A 25336-nucleotide genomic window follows, 5' to 3' on the forward strand; every position below is an offset into this window, starting at 1 on the left:
GGGTGGGCCGTTATCGGCGGCAGGGTGGCTTTTTTCTTTTTTTTTAATGAGACAGATATTGTGCGCATGCAACACATCTGTGTCCATTTAAAAAAAAGTTATGGATAAGACAGGTAAGTGACTGGTCTTGACCTGTCACTTTCTTTGATCGCTAAAACTCATATCTTTTTTTTTATGTGCATCACCAAGCAATGTTAGTCACTCGGGTAGTTTGCATTGGGTTTTAATATTAAATAGCTAATTTGCATGGCTGGATCGGAAAATGGGCGATCGATCGGCAAATACGATCATCGCTACAGCAGTAAAAACTCGTTTAGCCACGATCGCTGACTTTAGTGCATCTAGTCCCATGTTGTAAGCTTTTTTTTCTATTCATTCAGTTTACACCCTGATTCACTTTCATGCTGTCACAATTCACACACTCATACTTGCATGCAAACTCTTAATATAGAAATGATCTCGATTATTCCAACACAGAGTGGCACAGGTAACAAAAGGCACACACAGTATTATTAGCATGCTATAGCAGTAGTACTACATAAAATTAAGCAGTAGCAGATTGCAGGGAGAGTGTGGTGCAGCGGTTAAAACTACAGCCTCAGCACCCTGAGGTTATGGGTTTAAATCCACACTGCTCCTTGTAACCCTGGGCAAGTCACTTAAACCCCACATTGCCCCAGGTACATTAAATAGATTGTGAGCCCACCAGGACAAACAGGAAAAAATGCTTGTGTACCTGAATAAATTCATATAGACTGTTCTGAGCTCCCCTGGGAGAACAGTGTAGAAAATTGAATAAATAAATAGATTGTAAGCTCTATTAAGCAAGAAATGTCTCTTATGTTTTTTGTGTCTAGTGCAGGATCTTTATTTTAATTTTTTTCATTTCGGGAGCAAATATGCAGTGTGCACGCTCTCCGAAACAGAAAAAGCATATTTTTTCCTGTCATTCTGAGGTACAGATGACAAACTGAATTTCCACATGTAATTTCAAATAAATGCACATCACTAATAGTCACGATATCTGCAACAACTAAATGTTCCACTGGAGCTTGCAGAGAATTAAAGGAACGTACCTTGGGGTCAACCTGGGGAAAAAAGAACAGAAACCGACACGAGTTAAAATTGTCTTCAACAAGTAAAGCATCAATGTAGCATAATGTCTCATCTGTACAAACAGACATTTGTCCTAACACAGCAATATCCCCACTACAGAAAAGATGACTGTGATACAACATCCAAGGAAGGATAGGGAATATGTACGGTACCAATTCCTAAACCAAACTCACAAAAGATCTCCAGTTAAGTGTCTGTTAACATGAATGTTAGTTGAACCGTAAATTCTCATGCACTCAGAATTGTGTAATTCAGCCAAGGACCGAATTCCTGCCACCATTTAATTTTGTTCCTCAAACTACAGAAGGAAAGTTTTCCTTTACTGGGCCAAGTTAATCTGCTTTTGACTAGCAATGAGAGTAACAGTTCCTTCATCACAGAAATGAAGAAATGCAAAATGCAGCCCTTTCTTCCTATTAATTGCAAAATTTGAAACCATATTTCATCTATGGCTTTATCCTTTAAAAATCAAATATATTTAGGGAGATTAAAAGTAAACCCCCCCCCCCCCAATAATCAAATAACATAAAAGGTTGATGTTGGTGTTTTTGGTTTGTTATATTGAACGTTGCGGAACCTGGACTCCCTTCAATTATTCCGCAAACAACTGAAAACCTGGCTTTTCATCAAATTGTAACTCTATCCTCCCCCCCTTTTTCTCCTCCCTTCTTCACATAAGTTCTTGTAATCCTTCTTCTTCTCTACCTAATATTTTAAGTTCTTGTAAACCGTGTCGAGCTCCATATTCATGGAGATGATGCGGTATATAAACTTAAGGTTTAGATTAGATTAGATTAGATTAGAACTATATTAGGAGAGTTAGGCCTGGCTCATAAACTGTCATTCATTTTTTTTTTTTTTGTATATATTTTTTTCTTTAGTGTTTTCAATTTTGCATAGTTTTGACATATAGGTTGAGATAACAGATTGATTAATATTGTTTGGCAGGAATAATTGTGGGCATGTAAAGACAACTGAGTTTATATACTCCCTGTTGCAGAAACCTAGAGACAGGTGAAATCTGACTGAATCCAAGTCATGAAGTCAAGAATTAAGCGACTGAGAAACCTACACAGATCTTTTGCATTTATGGAGAGATAGTGAAGATTTTTGTGAACAATATACTCGAATGATAATAGATACGCACAAGGTATTGTTCATATAAGTATTTTTATGATTATCACTTAAACAGCATAAAAAGGGCCCCTTTTGCAAAACTATCATAGCAATTCTGCTGCGGTACATGCATTGAAGCCCGCAGCAATTGAATAGCTTTAGTGCATTTACTGCGACAGAATGGCTATCGTGGCTTTGTAAAATGGGCCCGAACTCTCTTGACACCAGCATGCAATGAATGAGAAAAGGAGATCCCTACCAGGTTTTCACACATATCATATTTGAGATTGTGGTAGTTTGTATTTTATGTAAAGGATATTTTCTGATTTATATATTATTCTGGAATTTTGTTGGGTTTTGTTTAAACACACTCGAGAAATGGGTCGTGACATTTCAAATGAGGTTAGACGTGGATAAGTGTAAGGTGATGCATGTTGGTAACAAAAATCATATACATGAATACAGGATGTCCGGGGCGGTACTTGGAGAGACCCCCAGGAAAGAGACTTGGGAGTACTGGTTGATAAGTCGATGAAGCCATCCGCTCAATGCGCAATGGCGGCGATGAGGGCGAACAGAATGCTAGGAATGATTAAGAAGGGGATCACAAACAGATCAGAGAAGGTTATCATGCCTCTGTACCGGGCAATGGTATGCCCTCATTTGGAATACTGCATCCAGCACTGGTCGCTGTACATGAAGAAAGACAGTACTACTTGAAAGGGTCCAGAGAAGAGCGACTAAAATGGTTAAGGGGCTGCAGGAGTTGCCGTACAGCGAGAGATTAGAGAAACTGGGTCTCTTCTCCCTCAAAAAGAGTAGATTGAGAGGGGACATGATAGAAACATTCAAGATACTGAAGGGAATAGACTTAGTAGATAAAGACAGGTTGTTCACCCTCTCCAAGGTAGGAAGAACGAGAGGACACTCTCTAAAGTTAAAAGGGGATAGATTCTGAGAGGAGGGGAAAGAACAGTAAGTCCTTGTACTGATACAGGTGAAGCGAAATAAGCCCTTTAGGTAGAACTAAAGGTGAAGAAAATGGAAAAACAACCCTGATCCAACCTCTACTATAAGTAACCATTGTATTAAAGGCCTAAAAATGATTCACAAAACATTCTGACTATAATGGTCAGCTGTTATACAGTATTTGGGAAATAACCTGCTGAGATAAGCGAAACTCATGATAAACAAAGCAAGTGAAACTCACCCCTTTACATGGCAAGCAAGCACCACATCTGCTATGATATCATAAAAAGGATTAAGACCCATCCTGATCAGCATCCTGATCAAGAATAGAATATAAAAGTACGTTATTTTGCAAGAATATCATGTGACAAACAGGCTTTTACTGGCCGTTGGCTTGAAATTGCTGACAGAGATGATTAAAACAGCACATGCGGGAAAAGATAGATCTTCTGGTAAACAGGACGCACGTATAACATAACACAAATATTATAAATCAATTAGCAAATTAACAAGTGTAATGATGTGAAAGAAATAACCAATAAAAACTAATCATGTGGTATAGACCAACGTGGTGTTGGCCACCTAGAAATTTATAAAAGACAGCTTTTTAGAGGCCATATTTAGAACAGATTGGATCTCAGGCCTGTGATCGAACACTCTGTTACTCCATATGCTGAAAGATTTATTCTTGTAAGCTGTTATTGTTTAAGAACAGTATATTGAGTGTGAGGTCTCTCATTGTGTGGCCCCTAACAGCAGGGCCACATCAATTCAGTACAAACGTAAATAAGTTCTTCTTCACCCAGGGAGTGGTGGAAAACTGGAATGCTCTTCCGGAGGTTGTTATAGGGGAAAACACCCTCCAGGGATTCAAGACAAGGCTGGACAAGTTCCTGCTAAACCGGAACGTATGCAGGTAGGGTTGATCTTAGTTAGGGCTCTGGTCTTTGACCTGGGGGTCGCCGCAGGAGCGGACTGCTGGACACGATAGACTACTGGTCTGACCTAGCAGTGGCAATTATTATGTAATAATGTTCCATATAAATGTTCCCTTGACATATGCTACAGTGATGGATCACTTATATTCATAAAAGACTGGTAGCTATACTTACTGCTGTAGCAATCATTTTGAAAACCTGGAAAAATGCATCCTTGTTATCTTTCCAGTTTTGGTGGAATTCAGTGTGTTTAGTTGGGAAATATGAGGCGGTCATAATGGAGAAGAGAGGTAAAGGGGCCAAATTTAGATTATTATGGGCGCCCATACAAGAGTTTGCAGATAATAGTTGAATTATAGTGAAAGAATGGAGATGTATGCATGTATATATGGATGGATGTTGGTTTTTCACCCTCTGCAAATGGGATGAGGGGTGGGGGGGAGGGAGAGAGTTTCAAGGATTTCATCTTTTAATATCCTAAGCTTTGTGTTAATAGTGTTATGAGCAATTTGTTTAATATGTTTCTCCTGCTTTATTGTATCTTACCATATAAAATATCAATAACATTTTGGAACTGGAATAATTAGAATTTAAAATACTATCTTACAAGAAATTGGGAGCCAGTGTTTTTCTTTCAAAAGGGGGGTAATATGGTCCAGGCTCTAATTACTGTGACACCCTATAATTAATACCAGAATCAAATGTAATATAGTAGTATACATTTACACTGTTGAATCTGCAGTGAAGCTGGTATTCTTACCTTCTGTATCATAATATAAGCGGGTATTGTATCACGTTTCAACATAATCTGTCGCCCACAAGGCTTTTGAATGAGAGATGCCAGTACATTGCAGCTTGTACTAAATCGATCAGATTCCCTCACTGTCACAAGGCAAGGGGGATTCTTAAATATAGTTTCTATGGCCAAAGAGACAAAAATCCCAGTTAATATCTAGGTCACACAAGACTTAGGGCCCTATTTTCAGGGTGTGGGAGGCAGCCTGGCTAACTCCCACAGTCAGACGGAAACATGTTCACCTGGTAACTAACCTATAGAACCTCCCATCTCAATCATTTTTCTATTCTTCCTACACTTCCTCTTTCATTTTTGCTCCTTTTTTCCCATCTCTACCTTCTATATTTACTACTAGTTTTTTTAGCTCGTTACATTAACGGGTGCTAGAATAGATGTATAGACTTAGGCATTTTTTTTCATTCTTTCTTTCTTTCTTTCTTTCTTCCTTTCTTTCTGTCTCTGTCTCTCTCTCTCTCTCTCTCTCTCCCTGGCCCCCTGTCTGTCTGTCTTTCTTTCTTTCTCTCTCCCTGCCCCCTATCTGTCTGTCTGTCTTTCTGTCTTTCTCCTCCTGTCTATCTCTCTCCCTTCCCCCTGCCTGTCTGTCTTTCTTTATTTCTGCCTCTCTCCCTGCCCGCTGTCTGTCTGTCTTTCTTTCTTTCTTTCTGTCTCTCCCCTCTTTCCAGCAGCACCCCTTCCCTGCTCCCCCTGTCCAGCAGTAGCCCTTCTCCCTTCCTTTTACCACCCCCCTGTACAGCAGTACCCCTTCTCTGCTCCCCTGTCCAGCAGTAGCACTTCTCCCTTCCTTTTACCTCCCCCTTATCCAGCAGCACCCCTTCCCTGCCCCCCCTGTCCAGCAGTAGTCCTTCTCCCTTACATTTACCTCCCCCTGTCCAGTAGTACCCCTTTTCCCTTCCCTGCTCTCTGTCCAGCATCTGCTAGGCCGGGCAGCCTCGGGGCTTTTGCTAGGCAGGCCCGCCTCGCATTATCGAAGTGAGCCAGCCTAGCAAATGCCCTGCGGCTGCTTGATGAAACCACCGCTGCTGGTCCGGGGGTGAGAAGAAGAGGCATCCCAGCAGCGGTAGCTTAGTCAGAAGGCAGAAAGTCAGCTGGTGTCGGAGATCGGGGAAGGAAATCAGCTACGCAGCATGGAAGCACGGATCACGGTACACAGAGTTTGAAGTGCTCTTGCGCGCTACTTGTATCCACTTCAATAGTGGATACAATTGGTGGTTTATCATATTTTGGAAATAATAATAATAATTAATTGCATTACCATAAATTAAGCCACGGCTTTCCATGCTTCCTTTTATCCATGGACCAACATACATGGTCCTCCTCCATGGCTGCGGAGGATCATTGAATTCTAAGAATATGGGTGTCAGGTTACAAATATATATATGGTCAAAGTGTTGCTCAAAGTCTTTAAGAGACATCCTGTTAAAAAAAGAGATTTGAAAGGGTTATTATATAGTAATGTATAGAGTCTCTAATACAATACATTAGCGTAATCCCACCCATTGGGAGGGAGACTTTTCCACAATTTATGCATAGCATCTGTGAATGGGGGGTGGGGTGGAGTGAAGGATTGAGGTAAAATAGTTTTAGATGGAATAAAGAGGTTGTATGTGACTGGGAAAAGAAACCAGGTCAGAAAAAAGTAGGACCAAAAGTGCTGGTAGATCAAAAAAAAAAAAAAAAGATGGAACAAAGTCTCTGGATGTCCCTGGAGAAGTTTAGCAATGAAAGTTTATTAATATAAAAATTCAGATATAAATACTAAAACATAAAGTTCGTAAAAGGTCCATATAATACAAATTGTCCGTGCACAAGGACACTTTGGGGTCCTTTTATTAAGGCATGCATAGGGATTTAGCAAGCGCTAACCAATTTAGTGCACGCTAAAGATTAGCAAACGCTAAATGCTAAGGTACCCATAGAATATAATGAATGCCTTAGCATTTAGCTTGCGCTAATTTTTAGTGCACGCTAAATAGGTTAGCGCGCCTTAATAAAAGGACCCCTTTATGTCTTACTACTCTTAGGAGAGAGTTTTTGCTTTCCAGGCCAGTAGGGTTATGTACTTGTTAGCATGGCTTTACATCTTCAATTACTTTAATGCAAGATACCTAAAAAATAACGTGCGTAGAATTACTTTGTGCACATTACAAAGTTCCAGTGCCCTATTAATAACATGTTTTAAAATTAAAACAAATGTGAGAAATGATCCAAAATGACCCACAAATCACGATAAATGCGAAAAATCTGAAAATATACAGAAAAATGTTTTGCTTGTGTACTGGACCCACATTGATATTTCCCTTGAAATGCAGTATATGAAACCAAAATAAAACTTGGCAACTTGGACCCAGAAGTTGTAAATGGTGGAACCTGTGGAGAAATAAAAGAATAACTACCACAGGTGCTCTGCAAAGCCCACTCTAAGGAAAATAAAGACAAGAGAAGGGAAGAGAGAAGCATCCTCTGGATCTGCACAGTTTGCAGGGGCGGTTTGTAGCAGTAACAGCAAGTCCCCATTCATGATATTAATTGAGTCTGGAAGGCTAGTGAGGCCAAAGAAGCTCTAAAACAGTGGTCTCAAACTCAAACCCTTTGCAGGGCCACATTTTGGATTTATCGGTACTTGGAGGGCCTCAGAAAAAAATAGTTCATATCTTATTAAAGAAATGACAATTTTGCTTGAGGTAAAACTCTTTATAGTTTATAAATCTTTCCTTTTGGTTAAGTCTTAATAATAATATTGTAATTTATAGCTAAAGAGACATATGATCAAGAAACGGTTTTATTTTACTTTTGGGATTATGATAAACATACTGAGGGCCTCAAAATAGGACCTGGCGGGCCGCATGTGACCCCCGGGCCGCATGTTTGAGACCACTGCTCTAAAACATTGTATTTTTTTTTTTTTAATAAATCTTTATTCATTTTTTTTAACTCACAATAAGTATAACACAAATACAATCATTTTAAACTTTAACATTACTTATTATATCATCAAATTATAGCTTTCATCAAATATCCCCCCCCCTTATATCCAATAAGCAGAAGAAATCATAAAATATTCCCACCCCCCCTAGACGTGTATGAACAAAAGAGAATTAATATTTATTCTATGCAATAATTTCAATCTTTACAGTATCTTGTTAATAGCTCCCAAATAACCTAAAATTTCTTAAAATTTCCTTGCTGCACGGCAATTATCCTTCCCATTTTGAAAACATGACACAAAGAGTTCCATCAAAAGCTATAATTCAGTCTCTCCCAATTTTTCCAATTATTTGTAATCTGTTGTATGACAACCCCTGTCATAATAAGTAGAAGCTTGTTATTATTAGAGGATATTTGGCTTTTTGCCCTCATTGACATGCCAAACAATACGGTATCATAGGATAATGCCACCGGATTATCTAACAAGTTATTTATTTGACGCCCATATTGATTTCCAAAGAGCAAGTATTAACGGACAATAGAATAACAAATGATCTAATGTCCCAGCTTCAAGATGACAGTGCCAGCATCTATTAGATTTAGAGCTATCTAACTTCTGTAAACGAACCGGGGTCCAAAATGCTCTGTGTTAAAGAAAAAAACAAGTTATCTCATAGATGCAGACACTCTATATCTCATCCTCCAAGCCCAAATACGTGGCCATTGAGATGCAGTAATTTGATGCTTGATCTCAATGCTCCAAATGTCCCGAAGACCAGTCTTGTAATTTTTGATTGCTTGTGCATGTCATTTTAGAACAAGTATTATTCGTTATTGCAACGGCGGCCCAAATTATAGAGCGAGCCTCCAAATATGAACAAATTTCACCAATTGTGTGTAGTTTATATTGGCTACCTGTGCCTGGCGTGTTGAGTTTAAGACTTTGGGCTCCTTTTACAGAGCTGCGCTAGGGCCTTAACACGCAGAATAGCGCACGCTAGCCGCTAGCGCCTCCTTTTGAGCAGGCGGTAAATTTCTGGCTAGCGTATGCTATAGCGCGCGCTAATCCGGTATGTGCGATAAAACTGCTAGCGTGGCTTTGTAAAAGGAGCCCTTTGAGTTTGATCTTTAAAGTTTTGAAAGACAACTGTCCTGTAGTTTTAAGCTCATTGTTCTCTAGTTACCCACCGAAGAGGGCATTGAGATCTGAGAATCAGATGAATCTCAAAATGCCGACATTGAATTTGGTGAGACAAGTAAGAATTCGACAGTCTATGGGGTCAGTACAGGGTGAGGTTTTGTGGAATTTATTACCAATTGAAATCAAGCAGTCATCTACTATGAGGCAATTCAGGAGAGGTGTGAAAACGTTATTCAAGAGAGAATATAAGTAAGTCAGTTTATTTGTTATAGTTAGACTTTTGGCTTACCATATGTTTGTAAAATTTTCTATGAGAACAGCTGTAGAATCACATTTTATATGAGTTTTATATGTTTGTACACTTCTCCCTCCGGATTCGCGGGGGATATGGGCAGAGCCAGACCGCGAATGGTGAAATACTGCGAATATCTTCTGGTCTGGCTCTGACCCACCCCCGCCTCCCTCCCGCCTTCCCCCCGGCATCCCGGCCTTACCTGGTGGGCTAGCGGGCTTTCGGGGCAGGAGTGATTTTCCTACGCTCCTGCCCCGTGTAGATCGCCAATAGGAAATGGCTGCCGTGAGTTCCCGTAGTCTCTCAAGACTACGACGGGAACTCCCCACAGCCATTTCCTATTGGCGATCTACACGGGGCAGGAGCGTAGGAAGATCGCTCCTTCCCCGAAAGCCCGCTAGACCACCAGGTAAGGCCGGGATGCCGGGGGGAAGGCTAAACTATGTTTTTTTTTCTTTTTTCCCCCTCCCCAAAAAATCGCGAATATGTGAAATCGCGATTGCCGAAACCGCGAATGGGGAGGGGAGAAGTATAATAATTTGATTATGCATGTTTTTATGAAACCCGCTCAGAACTGAGGATGTAGAAGATATGAATTTTTAAAAAATAAATGAATACATTTTGCTTCAGTAAACTTTATTGGAATGGATATTCCATCATGTATAGGTGGAGATATATCCCTCCCTCCCCCATCAAAGACCACTGTAGCTGCACTGAGATCTCCTTTTACTAAGCTGCGCTAGCAGTTTTAGCGTGCACTTAGTGCGTGCTACATTGCCGTGCACGCTGCACGCTAATGCCTCCATAGAGCTGGCGTTAGTATTTTCCACGTAGCGCGGGGGTCAGCGCGCGCTAATCTTCGGTGTGCGCTAAAACGCTAATGCACCTTAGTAAAAGGAGCCCTGAATGTTGCCAGGCCTCAGTAGCCCCACGGGTAAACCCCTTTGCTAAAGTAGGGATCATAAAACGGAAGCAGGGGATTTACACTTACAAAGTCATTCATATGATAATGATGCCTGATAGCCCCATAACATTCCTCTAAGAGATAAACTGTATATTCTTATGCATGATGGGAGCAGTTCTATAACAAGGCACTTAGCATTAGGCATCTTGAGTCTATTCTATATAGCAGTGTCTCACAAACTTTCCGGCCGGCAGCACACTAAATCCAGTGCCCCGGCCGGTGGAAGGATCTGGGAGGTGCGGGGAGCAGAGGAGAGAAGCCGGCCAGGAGGAATCATCTATGCCGACTGACTTCCTACAGGACGTGCCTCTCACCGTGAGAGGCATGTCCTATAGACAGTGTGTCACAGCACATATTTTACAATATAGGCATATACAGTAGGTGGCAATGCAGAGTTGGGCATACTAAGAACTTAATAGCTTTGCTGTTTAGTGTTAAGAAGAGCTTCCCACAACTCACATCTAAGCAACCGAAGTGGGTTGATATACCAGAAAGAATGGTGAGTAGAAAGAAGCTAGAAAGATACAAATACGTATGCTGCTGCTGATGGAGACAAACAGGTCTGACTCGAGTGTCACCTCAGAGAAAAAAAAAGATGGCGCAGGAAAGAACTCTTAATCAACCTCCCAAAGAAGATGAAATGACCAGGAAAATTATGTAAACCTGGTTTTAAGAACTGAAGAAGGAAATGGTAGGGGTCAGAGACAATGTAAAAGCAGCACTGGCAGAAATCAGAGCTACTGTTATTTTTATTCAGTCATGTTTAAGACAGGTTAAAATGAAGTCAAAGAGATGGATAGTCTAATATTTATGGTAAAAAGACCTAAAGATTTCTAAAATTATTTAAAATCATATAAGCTCATCTATAACTATTCAATGACCTTGCTGATGATGAATTGATACTAAAAAAAATATTTAAATATGAATGGTTTCAGTTTTCTTGAATAACAATTTATTGTAAAAATATAAAACTAAAGAAAGTACCAGAACTCCCCATCTTCCATTGGTATATTCAATCGCTTCCTCCAGGTCACGTCTATTTTTTCCCACTCTCTAGACCTGTCAATAGAGTAGACATGGTAAATCATTTGAGAGTGAATGTTCTTAAAACACAGGATTATATATGGCATTAACCCTCCCCCCTCCCCCCACGCACACACTTTTACAAAACCATAGCATGGTTTTTAGCATCAGCCACAGTAGTAACAGCTCCAATGTTCATAGAATTCCTATGAACGTTGGAACTTTTATTGCTGTAGACGGCGCTAAAAAATGCGCTATGGATCTGTGAAAAGGGAGGGGAGGGTGTAAATGAGACACCCCATAATCATTCCTTTATTATTTTTAACCATGTGGTCCTTTGGTCTTCCAGCTCATTGAGAACCAGGCCTGGGAACCTGGTGCCATGGACCTACAGCCACAACCACCTGGGAATTTTCCTACCGTTTTATAACACTCAACTGTAGCAATAATTTTCACCCTCCCAGTTCCCCTCAAGGCTGTCCCAGACCTTATATTTTGATTTGAATGTATTTATTAAATGTATTAAAGCATCAGAGTGGAATAAAAACATCATATAATCCTAAAAACAGACAGTTAAAAATCATATCACTTATGTAGGAATCCTGGGAATCTGGCATTATGGAATGCTTGAACAGATTCACAGTGTCTCTACCGTATTTTCACGCAAATAACACGCACCCGTATAAAACGCGCACACGAATATAGCGCGCAGAAATCACGATGATTTGCACAAAAACTTTGATATACCGCGCTCACGGGTATACCGCGCATGCTGCCCGACGCTCCTTTCGCCCGCCCTGACTTTCCGTGCGCTGTCCCGACTCTCCGTTCACCCCCACTGACTTCCGTGCACTGTCCCCCCTTGAAGGTCTGTCCCCATCCTGAAAGCCTGATGCCCCCCCCCCGACGTCCGATACATCCCTCCCCCCCCCCGAAGGACCGCCGACTCCCCAACAATATCGGGCCAGGAGGGAGCCCAAATCCTCCTGGCCACGGCGACCCCCTAACCCCACCCCGCACTACATTACGGGCAGGAGGGATCCCAGGCCCTCCTGCCCTCGACGCAAACCCCCCTCCCCCCCAAGAACCTCCGACCGCCTCCCAGCCGACCCGCGATCCCCCTGGCGACCCCCACGACCCCCCCCACCCCCCTTCCCCGTACCTTTGGTAGTTGGGCCAGAAGGGAGCCCAAACCCTCCTGGCCACGGCGACCCCCTAACCCCACCCCGCACTACATTACGGGCAGGAGGGATCCCAGGCCCTCCTGCCCTCGACGCAAACCCCCCTCCCCCCCAAGAACCTCCGACCGCCCCCCAGCCGACCCGCGATCCCCCTGGCGACCCCCACGACCCCCCCACCCCCCTTCCCCGTACCTTTAGTAGTTGGCCGGACAGACGGGAGCCAAACCCGCCTGTCCGGCAGGCAGCCAACGAAGGAATGAGGCCGGATTGGCCCATCCATCCTAAAGCTCCGCCTACTGGTGGGGCCTAAGGCGCGTGGGCCAATCAGAATAGGCCCTGGAGCCTTAGGTCCCACCTGGGGGCGCGGCCTGAGGCACATGGTCGGGTTGGGCCCATGTGCCTCAGGCCGCGCCCCCAGGTGGGACCTAAGGCTCCAGGGCCTATTCTGATTGGCCCACGCGCCTTAGGCCCCACCAGTAGGCGGAGCTTTAGGATGGATGGGCCAATCCGGCCTCATTCCTTCGTTGGCTGCCTGCCGGACAGGCGGGTTTGGCTCCCGTCTGTCCGGCCAACTACTAAAGGTACGGGGAAGGGGGGTGGGGGGGTCGTGGGGGTCGCCAGGGGGATCGCGGGTCGGCTGGGAGGCGGTCGGAGGTTCTTGGGGGGGAGGGGGGTTTGCGTCGAGGGCAGGAGGGCCTGGGATCCCTCCTGCCCGTAATGTAGTGCGGTGTGGGGTTAGGGGGTCGCCGTGGCCAGGAGGGTTTGGGCTCCCTTCTGGCCCGATATTGTCGGGAAGTCGGCGGTCGTTCGGGGTGGGGGTGCGAGTGGTCCTGCCGGGGGGGGGGGATGTATCGGACGTCGGGGAGTCGGCCGGGCAAGAGGGCTTGGGCTCCCTCTTGCTCCGATCGTGGATGCGGGTGTGGGTGGGAGCGCGTGCGAGCGGTCGTTCGGGGTGGGGGTGCGAGTGGTCCTGCCGGGGGGGGGGATGTATCGGACGTCGGGGAGTCGGCCGGGCAAGAGGGCTTGGGCTCCCTCTTGCTCCGATCGTGGATGCGGGTGCGGATGGGAGCGCGTGCGAGCGGTCGTTCGGGGTGGGGGTGCGAGCGGTCCTGCTGGGGGGGGTGAATCGGGCGTCGGGCGGGGTGGGAACTATGTTTTAAAACTTTGGTATACCGCGCTCAAGCATATAACGCGCGAGGGGTATGCGCGGTAGGTAAAATCGCGTATAACGCGCGCGTTATATGCGTGAAAATACGGTACTTTAAACCATAAAAACCTTTTAGCTAAACTCATATGTAGTCAGACTGGTGATCAACAGGTCAACTTTATGACACTTTCTGGAGAGGGCATGTTTACTGCACTGGGGAGGGGCCTAAGGCCCTGAATGGCCCAGGCGCTTAAGGCTCCTCCCATAAGGGAATGGCCTAAGGGATTTGGCCAATCGGAGTCTTAGGCTACTCCCAGCGTATCCCAAAATTCCCTGGGAAAGAGGCCTAAGATTCTGGTTGGCAGGGGCCAAAAGTGCGTGGGCCAATCAGGGCCTTAGGCCCCTCCCTGGCACATCCCATGATGCACCAGGAAGGGGAAGGCCTGTCATTCAGTGAAGATTCAGTAGAGATTCCCTTGCCGTGATCAGCTCAGCGGCAACACAATTCTCTAACCAGCGCTTATAACGTAGATGCCGATTTGAGAATCGTGGTGTTAGGTGATTCTATATAGGATGCCTGTGTGCGAATCTCAAAAGCCGCATAGGTGGCTTCTGAGACCAGTTTTCCTATACAAAATCCAGCCCTTAGACCTGGTTTTACATCGTCTAAATCATAACATATAAGTTCCATCTAGGCAGTCTCGTAAAACTTTCAATTATACCTGCAGTATGACTAAATGTAGGTCGGCCGACATCCCGCCCATCTCCCGCCCTCACCACGCCTTCAAAAACATCCTTTCAGCTGTGGGTACACAGCGGGATTCCGAGTCCTAAAAAGTCTCTGGATAAGTCTAAAAACCCGTTTCAATTTTCAGTACTTCGATGACCTGTCTTTTAGGTCGTCCAAGTGCCGACTTGGGCAGGTTTTTAGACGTATTTTTGTTTGGATTATGAGCCCCATAGTGTATCATGGCTTTTACATGTGCAAAAGTAGTCCATTGGGATGAAGAGAGCTTTGCATCCTTTCTTTGAATGGAATTTAATAATAAGCCTTACTTATCACTCCAACGACCATTCCACTCGCCACTCCCCCAAGGATTCCATAAACGGATTAGGTATTCCCATCCATTCATGTAGGATACCTGAAAAAACAAAGCATGTTTTTTGAGCTCAGGGAATGAGGTGAAAAATAATCATATTCATGCCACAATCTCACTACAGAGCATGGAATATTGCTTCTAGAGTAAGAAATCAGAAGAGGACAAAAGGAATCAAATCCCCACAAAGTCAAAGGGAAAGTTCAAAAAGTAGGAAAAGTATTGTGGGAAACATCCAAGGGTGTGTTGATAAAGACCCAAAGTGGTAAGTGGTTCTTCCAATCAATTTTTATTGATACATATCTATCTAGTACTCAATTAAATTGTGTGCACAAATTGGACATGCACCCATTTTGCATGTGAAATTGTGGCCATCATATTTAGAATCAAGGGTTAATTTGAATTTTAATGTGTGTTAACAGTTAGAATGCATTAAGGAATACATTAAATATTTAACAGAGCCCCCCAAAAACAGAAACCCCACAAGATCACAGGAAATCCAAACCAACAAAAAAACAAGTGAGACTGGTGAACTGGATGACGATGCTTTACTACAAGTCTATTAAAAAACAGAGTCCAATCTCTTCACAATATTTGAGAGGTACAATTCAATCAGGAAACTTGATGCAATAGACCACAGGACCCAACACAGTACACATTTCAGCTAAAGCTAGCCTTCCACAGGGGTCCAAAACCAAATCCCATATGAAAAAAAATGTTTTGAAGATGTGTACACAGATCGGTGCTGCTGAACTGCTGGCTGACCTTATCAATGCTTCTCTAGAGTTGGGAGTGGTAGCGGAGGACTGGAAAAGGGCAGATGTGGTCCCTCTCCACAAAAGTAAAAATAAGGAAGAAGTAGGGAACTACAGGCAGGTAAGTCTGACTTCTCTGTAAGTAAATTAATGGAAAGACTTTTAAAACAGAAAATAGTGACATTTCTGGAATCCAGTGGATTACAGGACCCGAGGCAACATGGATTCACTAGAGGCGGGTCTTGTCAGACAAACCTGATCAATTTCTTTGACTGGGTGACCAGAGAATTGGACAGAGGGAGTATGCTAGATGTGGTGTATTTAGATTTTAGCAAAGCCTTTGACAGTGTTCCACATAGACGTCTAATAAATAAACTGAGTGCCCAAAGTGACAGACTGGGTCAAGAACTAGTTGAGTGGAAGGCGACAGAAGGTGGTGGTCAATGGAGATCGCTCTTGACGTTCACATTGGTGTTGTTAATTCACACTAACTGATCGCATGGAGGATAATGCAGAACAATTAACCGCCTTCTTCTAAGTGCCAGTAACATCCCTGCAATTAGCACAATACATTTTAGTAAATAGGGCCCCTGGGTGTTTCATCTTGATTTTATTCATTTTAAAATGTTTCACTCATGAAAATGACAGAAACAACTTAAAATCACATTTTGCTACATTTCAGATGGGCAATGATACAAAATGATATTGCAGATATTAAGAGTGTTTTCCTGTTTACAAAATGATCACATATCCTTGCAAAGAACATGGCTGCCCGGGCATTTTTCTCACAAATTTCTTACCTTCGGAAATGCTTGAAATTGTATAGATTAGGAGGATGGTAAGGTTGGGTTTATACTTATGTCTACGTAGCAGGGAAGTTCAAACAAAACTGACAAAGAAACAAAATGTGTGCGTTTTGTCTGCATTTCACTATTTAAGAAGACATTATTGGGGCTGAATAAATCAGTGTTTCTCAAGTCATTCCTGGAGTACCCCCTTGCCAGTCAGGTTTTCAGGATATCCACAATGAATATTCATGAAAGAAGTTTGCATATAATGGAGGCAGTGTATGCAAACCAATCTCAGGCCTACTCATTGTGGATATCCTGAAAACCAGGACCGTCTTGAGAAACACTGGAATAAATGGCCCAGTTTTTGTAATTGGTGCCATTGGATATTAATTGTTCCCAGGGAAGAAATCTCTGAAATGCGGTACTCGGTAGGACAAATATGGCACCAGCAAACCAAAAGATACGTGCTCTTGTTTTCAACTTTAGAATTAATATTTCACTTGAAAAAGTTCTGCTATGATACTCACGAGGCCAAATCATCAAGGAAAAAGAGTTTTCATTTAAAATAGGCTTTTTAAAAAAGTGTATAAATGTATAAAAATTGTTTTCAACAAGTACTTATTATTTTTCACTATTTAAGGGGGTTGAATGATGTAAACGGACCATTATGAAGAACCGTTTTTTAATAGTTGGTTCATAAAATTGATCGCTCAGGTCTCAGTTAACTTCATTTACTAAATATCACCCCTCTATAAATTTAAAAATTCAGTATTCTCTTTAATATTTTTAATTTATGGATCTTGGATTGGTTTTCAATGGCATATATCTATTTTATTGAACTTACTGCTTTCACCTGGAATGAGCTCTCATGCGTTTCATAGATGGGCTAAGCTGAGGGCAAGTAGCTGCTAACAACCAGGGTTTTTTTTTCTTTTCAGAGTTTCCTCGCACATATAACTTTCTGGAAATGGTTTACTTTGTCTACCACCAGTCAGTGGCGTACCTAGGGTATGTGGCACCCGGGGCCCATCATTTTTTGACACCCCCCCATCTATATGAAAAATATGACTTTTAATAACAATCCACATATCGCACAACAAGAGTGTACCCAAGAAAAGGCAGCATCTTAAACACTGCAGTGAGTACTAGAACACCAACACATACATTGTAAAACTAAAAAAGCCAGATCCCGCACAGTCAATTGATCCTGTAGTCAATGCCAACTGAAAACTATGTTCTTTTCATCCACACAGAACAGAGATACACCCTCGCCCAATATGGAATAATCACAAACTAAAAATAGAAATATGTAGACAAAAGTTAAACTGAACCGCCAAGAAGCCAGACCCTGGATACAATGCAATACCACAAAAACAGTAACACATGTCCTCTAATACAGTGCAAAATATAAAGACAGTAGATGTAAATTTGAAAAAACTGATACATAACAATCATCACTTTACAAATTAACAAATAAAAATAAAACAAATAATGAGAAATTAAAAAATGCCATTTTATTGGACTAATCCCTGTAAGCTCGATCCCCATCCCCACAAACCACCTGATTCCATCCACACAAGCTTTGAATTGTTTATATTAAAGTATAAAAAGAAACAATATTCTGTACAATTGTCAATTTATAAATCAGCGTCTTCTCCCCACTCTCTCTTCCCCATTTCCCTTCAGCGTCCTCAGCCCACTCTCTCTCCACTTTCCTTCAGCGCACGCACATAAAAATAAGCAATTTCATTCTATTCATTCATAGAAATTAAAGTCTAAATAATGCCAGTCACATAACAAAACATGATTTTACAAAAATAATTCCCTGCACAGTCAAGCCTGCAAGGATTACTAGATGTCTTTCAGCAGCTCCCCTCCCTCCCTCCCCCTTACCTTTGTAGCCAAGTCAAAATGATCTACTAACAATAAAATTTAAAAAAAAACCACAACGCACACTGTACGCATAGAATTGTTAATTATCATTCCTATTCCAGGGTTTTTTCAAAGAGGTCCAAGCAGATGATTCTATGCACTGTCACCTCAGTAACAACCATACAAAAATAGACAAATACCCTAACCCCTCCCTTTTTACAAAACCACAATAGCAGTTTTTAGCGCAGGGAGCTGCGCTGAATGCCCAGCGCTGCTCTGGACGCTCATAGGCTCCCTGCGCTAAACACCACTATTGCGGTTTAGTAAAAGGGGACCATATTGTAAAATATAGACAGCAGATATAAATTCAGACACATTTTGATCACTAAATTTAAAATACAATCATTTTTCCTACCTTGTCTGGTGATTTCATGAGTCTCTGGTTGCACTTTCTTCTTCTGACTGTGCATCCAATCTTTCTTTCAGCCTGTATGCTTCCTCTCCTCCACACCTCATTCCCTCCTCAACTTTTTCTTCCTCTCTCCCTGACCTTTCTTTCTTTCTCTCTTCATGCCCCCTTTCTTTTTTTCTGTTTCTCTTCTTTCCTTCTGTCTCCCTGCCTGCCCCCTTTCTTTCTCCCTGCCCTTCCCCAAGCCACTGCCACTGCCGCTGCCATTGGGGAACATGACCCAAACCGCCACCAATGGATAACAGGCCCCAAAGCCGACACCGCCGACGCCCCATGCTCTCCCTGCTTCGGGCTGACCAGCATTCCTCTCCCCGACGTCAATTCTTCCGTTGGAGAGGAAGTTTTGCCCAGCCAGGCAGCGATTGGCTGGCCCAAACTTCCTCTCCGACGGCAGAATTGACGTCGGGGAGAGGAAAACTGATCAGCCCGATAGATCGCCAAGGAAAAGTGAGTCCTGGGTGATCGACTCACTTTGCCTTGGCGAGCTACCCATCGAATTGGGCACCCCTGCCCTAGGGAGAACACTCAGCTCTCTCCTGTGCACCCCCTTGGGGCGTGCACCCGGGGCGGACCTCCCTCCCCCCCCTGCCCCCCTCTAGGTATGCTACTGCCACCAGTTGATTCATCTCTTATCTACAAGGTCTAGCAATACCAGAGTCTTTCAAAAGGAATATGATTGTGTATAGACATCTCAAGGAAAGAGCGCTAGTTACTTTGGTACATAAACTGAAGTGGGAGTTGAAACTCGGGATCCAGTAAGATGATATTACATGGAAAAAAATGGAGGCTGCTCTGACTAAGGGCCCTAGTGTTGTAAAACTGAAGGAGAATTCAGTGGGAGTGCTTTATCAATGCTATTTAACCCTAATATGACTCAACCACATGTTTCCTGTGGTTTCACATGCTTCTTGAAGATGTGGTAAGGAGCAAGGTACTATGGTGATCTTTCGTAGACTTGTGGAAAAATAGTAGCATTTTGAAGAACAGTTCAGGCTAGACTCTCATTGACTGGGAAGGGCTCTCTCATGGGACTCAGCACTCTTTCTGTTTAGTCAAAAGGGTTGGACCTTACCTCTCTGAAAGAGTCATTAATTAATTATAGCAATGTCTCTCAAACTTCTTTAGCTCTGGCCAGTGGTGAGGGTGAGAGGCACCTGGGGTGGGGGCGACCCCCCCACCTCCACATGCTCCCTCCCCCCCCTCCTGTCGCACGTGTGCCGCTTCCCTTCCCCCTCTAACATTCCTGGAGCATGCAGCAACCCGAAAACTGTCACGCTAGTGGTGGCTTTTCCTCTGATATCACTTCTTGGGCACGGGTCCAGGAAGTGATGTCAGAGGAAAATCCGACGTTGGCATGACAGCAGGTTGGGGGTTGATGCTTATGTTAGGAATGTTACAGAGATATGGGAGAATGAAAGTGGTGCGCATGCGTGGCAGGGGGGGAGGGAAGGAGCAGGGGGGCAGAGAGGAGTTTGGGTGCTTATGCCCTCACCAAGATGGCACCCAGGGCAGACTTGTGACAGAATACTAAGAGGCAATATCACTGTGCCCGAAATTGGCCCTGAAGCAGCGGACAAACTAACAGTCCGTGAAACGCCAGCAGCGTCAGCTCCAGCTCTAGTCCCGAGAGTGCTGAATGCCCCGGTTCTGGTCCCGGTAGTACGAGACAGCACAGAATTAATGAAGCGCAGGAGGGAAAATCGAATAACTTGAAGACTAAAGCTAAGTAACATTCTGTTAGTCTTTTCAAATACTGATGCGGTCTGCACTCAAATAAACACTATAATATACACTAGTTATATGTGAATAAGGTTTTAAAAGTTCATAATAGTAGGTGTAGGAAAATAAGTGAAAGTAAAAGTCTAAATCAGTAAAAGTTTCAAGTTTCAAGTTTTTATTAGAGCTTGATAAATCGCTTATTTAATTTCCTAAGCGATGTACAATACAAATTAAGAAATGGGGAGTGAGTACAATAACGTAAAACAGACGTACTAGTTAGATCAAACATGAAAAGTGAGGGATAGGAGGAAAAGTTACAATTTCATTTCAAGGTGTGAAATAACATAGAAGGAAAGTTAACACAGGGGAGGGCAATGATTAAAATAAGAAATCCAGTCTAAAAGTTAAAATTCTAAATCAAAGGGTCATAAACTAAAAGCATCTTTAAAAAGATGGGTTTTTAAAATTTTTTTGAAGGATACAAGGTCCTTTTCATCTCTTAAGTACTGAGGTAGAGAATTCTATAAAATAGATGCAATAACTGCGAACATATCCTGTCTTCTGGTTCCAATTATTTTCAAAGAGAGAACTGTTAGCAGGTTATTAAAAGATGATCGGAGAGTCCGGAGAGTATTATAAGGAGTGAACAATCTGGTTATGAAATGTGGTTCATTATAAGTTAGAGATTTGAAAACTAAAAGTATTATTTTGTAAGTGATCCGATGGCTTATGGGGAGCCAATAAGAGTCGATCATCAGGGGAGTGACATGGTCATATTTTTTGGCATTATAGATCAATTTGATCGCTGTATTTTGGACGATTTGCAGCCTCCTTTTTTCTTTAAGTGAAATATTGAAAAAAAAGAGAGTTACGGTAGTCAATTTTAGAAATGATCAGTGAATAAAAAAAATGCACTAAGCAGGTTTTTGGCCAATGACTGTAGTATGGGGTACGTGTTTGAAAGACACCTACGCTGGTAACAACTATCAATGAGACCAGAAGCGTAGTACTCCCTATCTCTGAGGCCTTTTCTGCATGAATACCATGCTTCAAGTATGACCAAACAATAAAGTTATAAGAGTGGAGTGCGATCGAAGGAGTATGGACCTCTTCATATGAGTGGAGAATTGACTTTTGTTGTATATTGAATATCTATACCACTCAGGCAGATTTTCTTATAGTTTGATTATGTTATAGCAGTACTGTTTCTTATGTTGTGTTTGTTGTAAGTAATATGGCAACCAACATGTGTTTGTATTTGTAGTTGTTATTGTTGAGTGTTAAAATAAAGGATTTATATAAATTAGAAAAAAATAAAAGCCAATACATTTTTCTAGTTTGTTGGAGAGATATTGTCTCTGTAACACAAATAAATAAAGAAACCCTTTTGTGTGAATATTGTTGCTTCTTTGCAGGATGTGACACTTTTTATTAAACAAATGTAAGAGCCACCCAAGGAAGCTGAAGTACCACAAGCTTTCGAAACTACACAGGTACATTCTTCAGTTCGAGAATAAGATTATATCAGTTCAACAAGGAGTACCACACAGAACCTCTAGATGTCAGCAAATTCAATTCTATGGGATGTGTGCATTTATATGATCAATGTTAAACATTATCAAAGATGATAAAACTTCTTTGAATGACATTTTTTACATTAAGCATTGGCATTATATAACAACTCTATATAAATCTTTAAAAGCCGCCCCCCCCCCCTCCCCTTTTATAAAACCGTAGCATGGATTTTAGCACCAGCCGTGGTGGTAACAACTCCGACACTCATAGGAATTCTATGAGCATCAGAGCTGTTACCGCTATGGCTGGCGCTAAAAATCGCGCTATGGTTTTGTAAAAAAAAAAAAAAAAGGGAGGGGGTATCACATTAAATTCACAATTATTTTGCCTACTGAATTTTTTTCCCCCTTTAAAACTTCCACACGAAATGAATTTTTTTTTCTAGCACTTTGTTTACTATAATTTTGATGGATCTATGAACAAGTGTTTAGTATTCAAGATACGTCTGAAGCTAATACCTGAAAAATGTTTTTTTTTAATATTATAATATCCAAATAATTTAGTATAATTTTGGTCATATTATCCACTTAAGCTACTACAGCTATTTAACTGGCTCTACTGAATCAAATATAAAGCCCCATTTTACACAGGTCATCTAGATTAGAAATGGAACATCCAAATTAGGAAATTTTAAAATCTCCAGCTTATTTTTAGAAAATTCACCGAGCATAGAGTCTTTTATAAAATGATGTGCAAGAATATATGGATATTTTCTGGCATGTACAGTGGAGACAGTTATTTTACAGGAAACCATATTCAAAAAAAGAGATGCATCACTTGACAACATCTACCTATAAACACTGATGCTTAGACATATGCACATTATGCAATAGAAATTCAAAAAAGTTGAACTTTCATTTGATTAAATAAAGTGTGTAGGCTCATTATGAGCTAGATATCATATTTATTTAACTGCACATTTACATTTCCAATTAACCCTACTTTGTCTGAAATGATTTTTCATATGCCATGTTTTCTTTCAAGAACATAAGCTTACATTTGTAAGTTCTAGATTTAGCAAAACTAGAATTAAGGTGCCAGATTCCTAAAATCCAACTGTTACATTTCTGGGGTCATCTTAAAAACCAAAAGGTTAATTTCAACTACCCTCAATCACTCCTGCAAATTCCTGGCTGAAATGGGCAATTTGCTGACACTTATGCATGCTTTGAAGAAGATGCAAGCGCCATCAAGGAAAATTGGGAACATATCATTTTTTTGAGCACTTAATCCATACCCAGAATATACCCCTATGAATTTGTGCCAGGATAGTTAAAGAGATATGGGAGAAGGGAAGGGGCGCGTGTGTGGCGGAGGTGTGGGGAAGGAGTGGGGGGAGGCAGAGAAGAACGCAGGGGGTGCCCCAAGCGACTCTCACCCTCACTATGCCACTGGGAATAGGATCATAGAAGAGAAGCACAGATAGGAATGGAAGTGTGGTACACACCATAAATGGTTTTCAGAGAACGGTTTTAAAGAGATGCTAGCTAAACTAAAGGTAGACAGAGTAATGGGGCATACATCCAAGGGTACTGAAATAATTTAAGGAAGTTCATTCTGGTGGGAATCCCTATGTTATATCTTTAAAATGGAAAAGTTTAGGGCCATTCAGAAGGGTTATTATAAAAAATTTATGGAAGTTTGGGAACCATTAACTAAGGGGTCCTTTTATCAAGCTGCGGTAGGGGTTTAATGCGTGTAATACCACGCTTTAAACCGCCTGCCGTGCTAGCTGCTAACGCCTGCATTGAGCAGGCGTTAGTTTTTAGCTTGCCGCGGGTTTTTAGCTCGTGATGAAATGTCCGACGTGCTAATCCCGCTAGGGCAGCTTGATTAAAGGAGTCCTAAATATTGTAAAGATTGATTTATTTGTATAAACTGAGGGAAACATGCACATCCGGGGAGGGGGGGAGGGAGATATGTTTTGGCATTTGTTAAGAAATATAGAAGTTTGATTACAAGTATTTTTATGAGGTGTTTGTAAATTGGAATGTGAGTGGGAGAAAATAAGTCTTGTTTTTATTCTATTAAGTATATTGTGCTGTAATGATAATAATTTATGTAAATGCATCTTCTTTTGTGCACAATTGAAGTTCTAAAAATGAATAAAGAATAAAAAAAAGGAAGTTCTGGTGCTCCACGGTCTGACTTTTTCAATGCTTTTCTGGAGGACTGGAGAAGGGTGGATGTGGTCCCTCTCCACAAAAGAAGAAGGAAGAGGTTGGGAACTATAGGCTGGAAAGTCTGTCATCTGTGGAAAGGAAACACTTTGAAGAGAATAGTGAGGTTTCTGAAATCCAGTGGACTAAAGGACCCGATGAAGCATGGTTATGTCAGAAAAATTTTATCAATTTCTTTGACGGGGTGACCGGAGATTTTGATTAAGGGAGAGCAGTGATGGGACTAAATCGCACAAGATAATGGCGCGCCGACAACTGAGCGCAGACAACTGAGCGCAAGGTTGATGGCGCGCCGAAGAAAAGCACTATTTTAAAGGGCTCCGATGGGGGGGTGTTGGGGGGGAACCCCCCCACTTTACTTAACAGACATTGCGCTGGTGTTGTGGGGGGTTTGGGGGGTTGTAACCCCCCACATTATACTTAAAACTGAACTTTTTCCCTAAAAAACAGGCAAAAAGTTTGGTTTCAAGTTTAATGAGGGGGTTACAACCCCCCAAACCCCCCACAACGCCAGCGCGATGTCTGTTAAGTAAAATAGGGGGGTTCCCCACCAACACCCCCCGTTGGAACCCTTTAAAATAGTGCTTTTCTTCGGCGCGCCGTCAACCTTGCGCTCAGTTGTCGGCGCGCCGTTGTCTCGCGCGATTTTGTCTTCGAACCAGGGAGAGCGCTAGATGTGGTGTATTTAAATTTTAGCAAAGCCTGTCACACAGTTCTACATAGAAGACTTATAAACAAGATGAGTGCTCTTGGTATGGTCACTAAAGTGAGTGACTGAGTTAGGAACTGGTTGAGTAAAAGGCAACTGAGGGTAGTAGAAAATGGAGTTCATTCTGAAGACAGGGATGTTACCAGCGGTGAGTTGCAAGTTCTTTCTAACATTTTTGCAAGTGATATTGCTGAAGGGCTGTCTTGTAATGTTTGCCTCTTTGCAGATGAATCCACAATTTGCAACAGGGTGGACATCCCTGAAGTAATGGATAACAGGAGGAGGAATCTAGCATAGCTTAAAGAATGGTCCAGAATTTGGCAGCTAAGATTTAATCCTGGTATCTGTTGATTAGACTGTAAGTTCTTCTGAACAGGGACTGTCTTGGATGATCTAATGTACAGTTCTGCGTACATCTAGCAGTGCCATAGGAATGATAAGTAGTAATGCTACAAAATGTAAGGTCATGCATGTGGTCTACAAAAACCCAAGGGAGGGATCCAGTTTAAGGCGTGAAGTCCTTCTGTGCATGAAAGAATG

At 42.2% G+C, this 25336-nt stretch overlaps 1 protein-coding gene across 2 annotated transcripts in view; it reads right to left on the reverse strand.

Annotated features, from left to right (window-relative positions):
- LOC117357971 (calpain-1 catalytic subunit-like) overlaps positions 1 to 25336 on the reverse strand; it is a 114656-nt gene that overhangs the window by 59241 nt on the left and 30079 nt on the right. For both annotated transcript variants that reach the window (XM_033939269.1, XM_033939268.1), the window contains exons 7-11: positions 14686 to 14771; positions 11263 to 11337; positions 6209 to 6369; positions 4900 to 5057; positions 1077 to 1088 (exon numbers count right to left, since the gene is read on the reverse strand). In XM_033939269.1, the coding sequence (XP_033795160.1) occupies positions 1077 to 1088; positions 4900 to 5057; positions 6209 to 6369; positions 11263 to 11337; positions 14686 to 14771 (492 nt within the window). The remainder of the gene's footprint in view (positions 1 to 1076; positions 1089 to 4899; positions 5058 to 6208; positions 6370 to 11262; positions 11338 to 14685; positions 14772 to 25336) is intronic.

This window comes from Geotrypetes seraphini, chromosome 3, assembly GCF_902459505.1.
Source record: "Geotrypetes seraphini chromosome 3, aGeoSer1.1, whole genome shotgun sequence".
NCBI classification, from domain to species: Eukaryota; Metazoa; Chordata; class Amphibia; order Gymnophiona; family Dermophiidae; genus Geotrypetes; species Geotrypetes seraphini.